The sequence below is a fragment of the Manihot esculenta genome, chromosome 11, assembly GCF_001659605.2.
Source record: "Manihot esculenta cultivar AM560-2 chromosome 11, M.esculenta_v8, whole genome shotgun sequence".
NCBI lineage: Eukaryota > Viridiplantae > Streptophyta > Magnoliopsida > Malpighiales > Euphorbiaceae > Manihot > Manihot esculenta.
The window spans coordinates 20,825,807-20,838,207 of record NC_035171.2 but is presented as its reverse complement, the minus strand read 5'-3'; the positions used below and the strand labels follow the sequence as shown (position 1 = coordinate 20,838,207).

Sequence of the window (12,401 nt, the reverse complement as noted above, 5' to 3'; positions counted from 1 at the left end):
TAAAACACTCCAAGAACAATTTGAAAAAGACTTATGTTCAGATTTACCAACAGCGTTTTGGGATAGAAAACAACACATAGTAACTTTACCATATGAACCAGATTTTAAAGAACAACATATACCAACTAAAGCCAAACCTATTCAAATGAATCAAGAAATGTTAGAATTCTGTAAAACAGAAATTCAAGATTTATTAAACAAGAAGTTAATTAGACCAAGTAAATCACCATGGTCTTGTGCAGCATTTTATGTCATGAAAAATGCTGAAATAGAACGGGGCGCACCCAGATTAGTCATCAATTATAAACCACTAAACAAGGTCTTACGATGGATCAGATATCCCATACCAAACAAACAAGATCTCTTAAAAAGATTATATCAAGCAGAAATCTTCTCAAAATTTGATATGAAATCAGGATTTTGGCAAGTATAAATAGATGAAAAAGATAAATATAAAACGGCATTTACTGTACCCTTTGGACAATATGAATGGAACATTATGCCATTTGGTTTAAAAAATGCACCAAGTGAATTCCAGAAAATAATGAATGACATTTTTACACCATATGATTTTATTATAACTTATATAGATGATGTTTTAGTATTTAGTCAGAACATTGATCAACATATTCTGCATTTACATATTTTTTATAAAATCATAAAAAGAAATGGATTAGTTTTATCCAAACCTAAAATAAAAATTTTTCAAACAAAAATTAGATTCTTAGGTCATGAAATATATCAAAATACTATAATACCAATTCAAAGAAGTATAGAATTTGCAGATAAATTTCCAAATGAAATTAAAGATAAAAACCAATTACAACGATTTTTAGGTTCTTTAAATTATGTTGCTGATTTCTTACCACATATAAGAATTATATGCAAACCATTATACAATAGATTAAAAAAGAATCCTAAACCATGGACAGAAGAACATACTAAAGTAATACAGGAAATTAAAAAACATGTAAAAACTATACCATGTTTAAACCTTTGTAACCCAAACTATCCTAAGATTGTAGAAACAGACGCATCTGATCAAGGATATGGAGGAATATTAAAACAGAATATAAATCATACAGATTATATTATAAGATATTATTCGGGTATATGGAATCCTACACAAGAAAAATATTCTACAATTAAAAAAGAGATTTTAGCAATAGTTCTATGTGTTACAAAATTCCAAAGTGACTTATTAAATCAAAAGTTTACTATTCGAGTTGATTGCAAAGCTGCAAAAGATGTTTTGACCAAAGATGTAAAAAATCTTGCAGCCAAACATATATTTGCTAGATGGCAAGCATTTTTGTCAATTTTTGAGTTTGATATTGAACATATTAAAGGAATTGATAATTCCATAGCTGATTTTCTAACAAGAGAATTTTTGCAGGGAACACCATGAATAAAGGCAAGGACAAAGCAGAAGAAGCATCCAAGATTTCATTACGACAAAAGACCAATGAGACACAAAAAATAAATGTAAATTTATTTTCAGGACAAAGTCCTCGACCAATTTTAAACTTATCATCATCAGGACAAAGTCCTAGACAAAATGCATACATGCATAGGCCCATGTTTACTAGTAGTACAAGTATAATAAATAGACCTCTTAGCCCAATGTCCAGTGTCCTTATCACAAGACCAAGTTCTCCTCAATCCAGATCTCCAAGCCCACAATTTACTTTGTTAAATAAATTCTCTCCTCTACAACCCCAAAAATTAATCACCCCTTCGACCTTTAAACAAGTTGTCTTTGGACAAAGCTCAAGCCCAACATCCTCACCAACACAACCACTACAAATAACTCAGCCAGAATATAGTTACAAAACCATTGAAGATATTATTTTAACCATTGAACCAGAATATTGGTCACAAAATCCAAATCTTAATGTTTACCAACTTTGTGAGTCTATGTTTCCAAAAACCCATTTTTATATCCCTGACAATTTTGCCAAAAACCAATCCTTTTATGAGACCATACTTGTTCAAACAAATTCTATTATTATGTATAATAATTTTGATCCTCATATTAAATATAAAATCAGGTATTGTAAAGTAAGAATAATCAAAGTATTGACTATTTCTGATTGGGGACAAGAACCCCATAAAAGTAGAGATATTTCTTTACCCAATGGACAAGTGACCAAATTTAATTATTATGATTATCAATCTGCTTGGGAACGTACGTTCTTAAAACAAAATGACCAATTATCAATTTCATTTTTCTTTTACATTTCCGATGATTTTTCTTATCCGATACCATATTGGTTCCACCACTGGTGGCATAAGTGCGGTATTGACTCTACCATTATACCAGGACAAATTATATCAGCCCAAGATCAATTTTTTGATAATACTCAACTACCAGAAACCATCCTGCTATCTCCTAAATGGTTGATTTATTCTCACCTTTTTCACATCCCCTGGATTTATATGTCAGAATACCAAATCAAAGACTATACCCTAAATAATTTCCAAATACCCAATTTAGTCCGCAAACACAAGATTAAATGGTGGCCTAAGACGGATCTAGCCAATTGCGGCTCAAAAGCTGTTGATCATTTTCTTGATTCACAACCCCAATATGTCAAAACATTAAGCCCAGTCCAAATTACCAAACAGGAAACATTTTTAGCCAAGAAGCAACAAATAATGGCTCAAATGGCCAAATGTGTCTCCGAAGAAGAATATGACAAATTGCTCGAAGAACTAAAAGAAACAAGAAGTTCTGTCTCCTCTCCAGTGGATTTATCCACCGACAATGACGATTTCTTCACACAAGCAGAAATATAGGACCCACATAAGCATACACTTTGACAAGTAGCAGATAAGTATCAAACAAAAGACAAAAGAAGGGACCTACAAAGAGGGACCCACAAAGCACTCACTCAAGTGGCAGACCGAGACCAGTGGCCGACAAAGTAAAAAGAAAAAGAAGAAGACGACAGACAAACAAAGACAGACAAGTGGCCGACAAAGTAAAAAGAGAAAGAGAAAAAGACGACAGACAGACAAAGACAAGTGGCCGACAAGTAAAAAGAAAAAGGGAAAAAGACAAATGACTTGGCAAAGCACTCAACAGAAAAAGACAACACTAATTCACGGACCGCTCAACCAAAATGAAGAAAAACTTGGAGTCCGTCGCCTATAAAAGGACTCTTCTCAGCCATTCAACACACACCGAAATTTCTCAGCACCAAAAATTCTCTCAATGTATTCAGTTCTTAGCATAATTTATGTTTTAACCATTTGTAAGGAGACTGTAGTTTACTACAACTCAGTCGTAGCAGTCATAGTATAATTATTTGTATTTACAAAGTAAGTTTGTATTTGTACGTTTATATTTTAATACAATCTGTATTATACAATTGTTACAAAGTAAGCCCGTGTTGACGGCAACTATTTTCTCTCTCTCTTCGCTTCACAATCTGAGTTAACTCTGGGATTCCAGGTTAACAGTGCAGGAACCCTGACCAATAAGTATGCTCTGTGCTTGCAGTTCAAACTGATATGGCACATCAGAAACTATGAACATTGAAATAGGCATATTTTATTGTCATATTTGTGACCAATTTTATATTGAATACTATTGTTATGAATGTAAATGCTTCTATACTATGAATATTGATGACCCATATTGTACTCTTAATATTGTATAAACTAATGGAATATTTAATTTTAGTTTATGTTTATGAATCAGACAATGGATATATTACTGAATATATTGTTTATTATGGACCATCTCTTTATGTATTCTTCCATACTATATTAGATATTGCATTACAATTTTTCAATCATTAATCATATAATGAGATTTATAATAAGTGCATTAGAACAATTAAGTTTAATAGACCTAACAAATAAAGGTGAAGTTGAATGTTTTAGACATTGTTTAGCAAGACAAGGAACACATTTGTATGAATGGCATATAACCAATCATAACCAATTTTGTGACTGTAGAGAAACACAAAGGACGTTAGATTTATTTAATTGTATTATAGCCTACTTAGATCAATTAATAAGAAACAATAATTTTTAATAAGTATCAATTGTCTGTAGAAAATATTGAAATCAATTGTCTGTAGAAAATTGTCTGTAGAAAATATTGAAATCAATTGTCTGTAGAAAATATTGAAATCATACCTGGGTTCGAAAATAAATCAACCATTTAGGAGATAGCAGGATGGTTTCTGGTAGTTGAGTATTATCAAAAAATTGATCTTGGGCTGATATAATTTGTCCTGGTATAATGGTAGAGTCAATACCGCACTTATGCCACCAGTGGTGGAACCAATATGGTATCGGATAAGAAAAATCATCGGAAATGTAAAAGAAAAATGAAATTGATAATTGGTCATTTTGTTTTAAGAACGTACGTTCCCAAGCAGATTGATAATCATAATAATTAAATTTGGTCACTTGTCCATTGGGTAAAGAAATATCTTTACTTTTATGGGGTTCTTGTCCCCAATCAGAAATAGTCAATACTTTGATTATTCTTACTTTACAATACCTGATTTTATATTTAATATGAGGATCAAAATTATTATACATAATAATAGAATTTGTTTGAACAAGTATGGTCTCATAAAAGGATTGGTTTTTGGCAAAATTGTCAGGGATATAAAAATGGGTTTTTGGAAACATAGACTCACAAAGTTGGTAAACATTAAGATTTGGATTTTGTGACCAATATTCTGGTTCAATGGTTAAAATAATATCTTCAATGGTTTTGTAACTATATTCTGGCTGAGTTATTTGTAGTGGTTGTGTTGGTGAGGATGTTGGGCTTGAGCTTTGTCCAATGACAACTTGTTTAAAGGTCGAAGGGGTGATTAATTTTTGGGGTTGTAGAGGAGAGAATTTATTTAACAAAGTAAATTGTGGGCTTGGAGATCTGGATTGAGGAGAACTTGGTCTTGTGATAAGGACACTGGACATTGGGCTAAGAGGTCTATTTATTATACTTGTACTACTAGTAAACATGGGCCTATGCATGTATGCATTTTGTCTAGGACTTTGTCCTGATGATGATAAGTTTAAAATTGGTCGAGGACTTTGTCCTGAAAATAAATTTACATTTATTTTTTGTGTCTCATTGGTCTTTTGTCGTAATGAAATCTTGGATGCTTCTTCTGCTTTGTCCTTGCCTTTATTCATGGTGTTCCCTGCAAAAATTCTCTTGTTAGAAAATCAGCTATGGAATTATCAATTCCTTTAATATGTTCAATATCAAACTCAAAAATTGACAAAAATGCTTGCCATCTAGCAAATATATGTTTGGCTGCAAGATTTTTTACATCTTTGGTCAAAACATCTTTTGCAGCTTTGCAATCAACTCGAATAGTAAACTTTTGATTTAATAAGTCACTTTGGAATTTTGTAACACATAGAACTATTGCTAAAATCTCTTTTTTAATTGTAGAATATTTTTCTTGTGTAGGATTCCATATACCCGAATAATATCTTATAATATAATCTGTATGATTTATATTCTGTTTTAATATTCCTCCATATCCTTGATCAGATGCGTCTGTTTCTACAATCTTAGGATAGTTTGGGTTACAAAGGTTTAAACATGGTATAGTTTTTACATGTTTTTTAATTTCCTGTATTACTTTAGTATGTTCTTCTGTCCATGGTTTATGATTCTTTTTTAATCTATTGTATAATGGTTTGCATATAATTCTTATATGTGGTAAGAAATCAGCAACATAATTTAAAGAACCTAAAAATCGTTGTAATTGGTTTTTATCTTTAATTTCATTTGGGAATTTATCTGCAAATTCTATATTTCTTTGAATTGGTATTATAGTATTTTGATATATTTCATGACCTAAGAATCTAATTTTTGTTTGAAAAATTTTTATTTTAGGTTTGGATAAAACTAATCCATTTCTTTTTATGATTTTATAAAAAATATGTAAATGCCGAATATGTTGATCAATGTTCTGACTAAATACTAAAACATCATCTATATAAGTTATAATAAAATCATATGATGTAAAAATGTCATTCATTATTTTCTGGAATTCACTTGGTGCATTTTTTAAACCAAATGGCATAATGTTCCATTCATATTGTCCAAAGGGTACAGTAAATGCCGTTTTATATTTATCTTTTTCATCTATTTGTACTTGCCAAAATCCTGATTTCATATCAAATTTTGAGAAGATTTCTGCTTGATATAATCTTTTTAAGAGATCTTGTTTGTTTGGTATGGAATATCTGATCCATCGTAAGACCTTGTTTAGTGGTTTATAATTGATGACTAATCTGGGTGCGCCCCGTTCTATTTCAGCATTTTTCATGACATAAAATAAATTATTTTTTATCTCACTCGAATCTCTTTCTTAAATAAATATTCAAGTTTAGGTGAGATGTTGTACAATTTTTAAGGTAAGTTAGCAATTTTAATTTATAAATATTTTTTATTATTTCTACATATATTTTCATGGAGGAAAATGAATTAAAAAGATTTATTTAATTATGTTATATAAAGAGCAAGTTGAGAAAGATTTGAAAAGTTTGAAAGGAAAAGGAAAAAAAAGTTTAAAAGGCCAAAAAAAAGAAAAAGAAAGGATTGAAGAATATTTTGAAAATTTAAGGTTCGTGCTTAATTTTTTTTAAATAGCTTTTAATTTTTCAATTATATTTAATTTAAAATTTTGTTATATTAAAAAAATTGAATAAGTAAATAATTTTTGAATTATAGTAAATATTTAAAGTTAAAATAAATAAAAAACTAATGAAATGAAAATTTTATTACTAATATGTAATTTGGTTGATATTCAAGCCAAGTACTAAACTGAAACTTAATAGTTTTCTTTATGATGAATTTATAATTTTAGCTAAAATTTAATAATTAAAGTTATTTGAATTTAAAGGAAAATTTTGAAAGAATGAAATATTGTGGACTTTTGATGTTAAAATTTGAATTTAAACTAAATTTGAGAATAATAAAATAATTAAAAGGAAGTTTGGGAGACAAACCCATAGGTGGCCAAATATATAAGGTTTGTTTAAGGAAAAGAAAAAACTCGAAATGAATTTTATATATTTTTATATGAGAAATTAGCTAGAATTATAATAGATGGCGATGTAGTTCTAGTTTGAACTAAAATGAAATTTGAAAGGAAGTTATATGAATAGTTGAAGGCTTTCTTCTGAATATTAGTGATTTAATTAGCTGTGAACTATTTTAGTAGGCATTAATTATTTCACTAGCGATTAACTGTTAGATATATATTAGTTATTAGCAGTTAATTGTTTATATAATATATAATATAGAAGTGTTTTGTACAAAATAAATATTGGTTTAGCGATTAAATATAAAATAATAATTAAAAATATAAATAAATATGTAAATTTTATAAAAGAAAAATGATATAAGTATAAAAAAAATACCTAATCATTGTCGGCTATTAAAACGTTAGGGAGAATAATTTTTGAATAACTATTAGTTGAACCATCTAACACTCTATATAATGGTAGGTACCAAATAATAAATGATAAAAATTAGTATTTTAAGTCGATTTAAATATTAAATATCATTATTAAACATACTTACCAAATAGAATTTCAAATTATTTAGTGAATAGAAAGGAAATAAAAAGTAAATATTTTGAAAGATATTAAAAGTAAAAGTATTAAACCAAAATTTACTAGAATTAAAGAAAGTAAATTTTTAAGGATAAAAATGAAAAAGACCGAAACTTAAAAGGATAAAAGGATAACTGTGAAGTTTTTGTGGGAATAGAAATTATGAAATTAAATGAGGTATAAAGGATTAAATGGTAAATTCATAAAAAAATAATAATAACTCATTATGTGTATAGGTACTCTACAAGTACGATTGTTATGTTCTACTACTACAACCCGACTTTTGAGGCATATAATCATTTAGCACAATGTACTTTAAAATTATAATTTTTTATTTTAACTGACTTAATAGTTTACTTAAATTTATAGGAATTAATGTCGAGAGCTTTTTCTCTTGCTCTACGTTAGCAAGTTTTTCCAATCTTATCATCTTTTGATCTACGATTTCCCTTTTTTTTCTTCTATTTTTTTCTTTCTAATCTTTGCAATCTGTTCCTATGGGTAGTGCGGAGGATCGGTTGGTTCAGGAGGTTTATAGGAGATTAAATATAGGAACCAATGATGGGGTGCTTACTTATAATGACCCTATTCAAGCTCAACAACAGGAGGATTCGGAGGCTGGGTGGCAGAATTGTATAGTGGGACGACTATTAACGGAGAAAGTTATAAACTTTCAGATTTTTCAGAATATGCTGGCATGTATTTGGAAACCGGGGAAGGGTATGATGGTTAAGGAGTTGGGAAATAATTGCTATCTTTTTCAGTTCTTTCACGAGTTGGATGTTGAAAAAGTGATCGACGGAGGCCCCTGGAACTACCAGCAAATCCCAATCATTTTGCATGAACTACAACCCAATGAAAACCCTAGGCGAGTGGAACTGACAAAATTGTTAGTTTGGGTGCAGATTCATAATGTCCCGAGTGGATATCAATCTGAACAGGTGGTCAAGGATGTTGGAAATTTTCTAGGAGAATATGTTGCATCTGATCCTAGGAATTACATGCGCATATGGCGAGATTTTATGCGCGTTCGAGTTTTCTTGGATGTACGTGTTCCTATCAAAAGGGATATCATTATACAGAGACCAAACTGTCCTGATGTTTGTTTCAATTTCGAATACGAAAGGTTAAACACTTTTTGCTATTTTTGTGGTATAATCGGACATGGCGATAGAAACTGTAAGTTATTGTATGATATGCCGAAGATACCAAAGGAACGCTATCCTTATGGGCCATGGTTGAAAGCAGATTCGAAGAAAGTGAAACACTCTGGTGCTAAATGGTTGCGTTCTGAGAGAGATATATTACAGAGTAGCCGATCCCAAGCTACACCGGTGGATACCGCCGGATATTTTTTTCAACCAGGTCAAACGTCTGCCGGGCAGGGCAATTCAGATAAGGATAACCATATCCCTATCCCAAGTAATCAGGGAATCTTTTCCACAAATAATGCTAATCAAATGGGTAAGGAGGGCGATAATGGCGGGATTGCTGCTCATTTGAATATACAAACGGGTTCGATTTTACTTACGGATCCAAAACGGCGTAGGACTGATGACGTGGAGGATTTGGATACACAGTCTATGGAGGATGACGTCATACCCGAAACAAATGATTTGGGCTCAAAAAACTCTCAACAGGTGGGTTCCGAGTTTGGAATCCACCCAGCAATATGACGACTTTGAGTTGGAATTGTCGAGGGCTTGGGAACCAAGAGACAATTAGGGAGCTTCATGAGTTAGTTACATCTAAGAGACCCAATTTTATCTTTTTAATTGAAACAAAAATTAAAAAAGAACGTGTGTTTAAAATAAGGAAGGAGTTGGGGTTTGCTGGGGGTTTTGCAGTTGACCCGATTGGTATTGGAGGAGGTATTGCTTTTTTTTGGAAGATAGAAAATAGTGCACAGTTGCTGAGCTTTTCCAATCATCACATTGATGTTGAGGTTAAGCTAGATGGTTGTACGGGTTGGCGCTTGACAGGTTTTTATGGGTATTCAAAAACTTATCAACGAAGGCTAGGATGGAATTTACTTCGAACTCTGGAAAACAAGTCAACACTACCATGGTGTGTAATTGGCGATTTCAACGACATTTGTTTTCAATCTGAGAAGCAAAGTTTAACCTCATTATCTTGAGATATCAAGGCTTTCGTTACTACCTGGCAATCCGTCTCCACAGTAACATGATGATATGGCAATGTTTTCAACCAACTTAGTGCTTCTCTGAAACATAACGCCTCTCCTATCGTTGGGTCAGCATTCCCATAAATAGCTTCAATCTTTCCAGCCTCACATAACCCCTGATGATTACGCAGAATAAAACCCAACCCGAACCTGCTGTTTGTCAAAATAGCTATGTCAATATTGCATTTGAACTTTCCAATTTCTGGTGCTATCCATTGTCTATTACGCGCCAATGCCACTACATTCTCCTTCGGCTTTAGTTGAGCATTCTGCCATTGTTGTAAAGTTGACCGGGCTCTATGAAGAACCACCAAAGAATCTTCATGCTTCTGCTGCCATACAACAAATTCCTTTATCCATGCGCCAACAATCAGACATGTGGTATTGGAATCAGAACAGGCTTGGGGTTTACAAGGTGAAAGAAGGATATAGACTTGCTATAGATGAAGCGGACCATCAGTTTTATTTGAATGATGATATGTGGGAACGAATTTGGAAGGTGAAGGTACCAGCAAAAGTCAATTTTTTTATATGGAGAGTACTTCGTGGGTGCTTACCTTGTAATTTTAATTTGAGGAAGCGTAAGGTTGAAGTACAGGATGCTTGCATTGTTTGTGGCTTATTCCAGGAAACCGAGTTACACCTGCTTCATGATTGTACTCACGCCCAAGCTGTGTGGGTGTCTTCCATAATAGGATGGGAACCCATACATGATCTTAAAATATGGTTTTCTAATCTTATTATGACAGGTACACATACCCAGAAAGAAGAATTATTTATGTTGTCTTGGAGTCTATGGCACAGCAGGAATCAAGTATTATGGCAGCAGAAGCATGAAGATTCTTTGGTGGTTCTTCATAGAGCCCGGTCAACTTTACAACAATGGCAGAATGCTCAACTAAAGCCGAAGGAGAATGTAGTGGCATTGGCGCGTAATAGACAATGGATAGCACCAGAAATTGGAAAGTTCAAATGCAATATTGACATAGCTATTTTGACAAACAGCAGGTTCGGGTTGGGTTTTATTCTGCGTAATCATCAGGGGTTATGTGAGGCTGGAAAGATTGAAGCTATTTATGGGAATGCTGACCCAACGATAGGAGAGGCGTTATGTTTCAGAGAAGCACTAAGTTGGTTGAAAACATTGCCATATCATCATGTTACTGTGGAGACGGATTGCCAGGTAGTAACGAAAGCCTTGATATCTCAAGATAATGAGGTTTTATCTTATTTTCAGAGTATTATCGTTGATTGTAAAGCTCTATTAAATGAGCTACCGAATGTGAGTTTTCGTTTTGTGTATAGATCAGCGAATCATGTTGCCCATTGTTGTGCAAGAGCGGCTGGTTCCATGTCTGGTCTTTCTTGGGGGGTATGCCCTCCTAATTTTCTGTATGAGACTTTGATGATGGATTTTAATAATATGCGCTAATAGCGCGAAGCCAAAAATTTTCAAAAAAAAAAATTTATAGGAATTAAAAATAAATAAAAATAATATAGTACTAACGAAAAACTAAAACTATTTACATGTAAAATAATTCTGAAATTAAAATATAAATAATTAAAATAATTACATGATTAAAATGATTTCAATTTATTTGTTATACAATTTATTTATATTTATTATGGTTGTCAATTAATTTTTTTTAAATGTTTTATTTGAGAAAAGTTAGCACCGTTAATAAATTTACTTAGTGCATGAGAATTTTTTTTAGTGCAGGTTGTGGATAAGAAATAGCTGTAAAGTAAGATCTATATCAGACTTAACAGATTTACATCAACAGACTTTTAGTATAATTTTGGATATTTTATGCAAATTAATTTTATAATTATAGCATATACATAATAAATGACTACTATTTGTAAATTAAATGTATAAGGGAAATTTTATTTTAGTGTAAATATATGGTTATTGGTATAAGATTTTATGTTGAGATTAATGAGAAGATATATGAACAGATTGAATTGAGTTGAAAGTTAGTGTTGACTATTGAAAGAAGTTTGAGAGTTAAGGTTGGACTTTATTGAAGTGTAATTTTACTATTTAAAAGTAAAATAAAGTTCATATTACAAGAAGAACTCTACCAAATTTTCAGTATTAAAAAATATTATAAATACAAGAAAATAATTTATGGAAAAATAAGAAAATAGATACATGTGATATCTCCGACTCGGCTAAATAAATAACCAGATAGAGGGCATTATACTTAGTGGCATCGAGCTAAGGTTTAGTTGATTCCAAACAGCATATGAGGTAAAGAGCTAGGTATAAGAGTATGCAAATGCTATATATATTAAAAATATGATATAAATCAGAAGAGCAAAGTGAAATAAAAGAAGTAAAGACTTATGCTTCAACTGAGGCCATTGATCATACTCCTCAGGCTCTTTCTGGTGTTGGCAGACCAAGGCAGGAAACCTTATTACAATAGCTTATAGAAATTTTCAGATAGGTTGCAAGGGCAGCTCTGCAATTCCACTACTAGCTCCTACTATGACACCTACCAGTCCACTATTAACAAGTTAAAAAAATATGGTGACACAGAATTTAAAGGTAGAAAGGAGGATGATGTATCTGTGGCAGAGTACTGGCTGTAGAGTACAAAGG

At 31.7% G+C, this 12,401-nt stretch overlaps 1 protein-coding gene across 1 annotated transcript; it reads left to right on the top strand.

Annotated features, from left to right (window-relative positions):
* Nucleotides 1-10,025: 10,025 nt before the first annotated feature.
* LOC122725023 lies at nt 10,026-11,225 on the top strand. The gene has a single exon (XM_043961436.1). It carries the CDS (start codon nt 10,026-10,028, stop codon nt 11,223-11,225), a length of 1,200 nt encoding a protein of 399 aa, XP_043817371.1.
* Nucleotides 11,226-12,401: the final 1,176 nt, after the last annotated feature.

What these genes read in the sequence shown, in the direction of transcription:
- LOC122725023 (XM_043961436.1), top strand. Translation starts at nt 10,026, where the DNA reads ATGCCACTACATTCTCCTTCGGCTTTAGTTGAGCATTCTGCCATTGTT.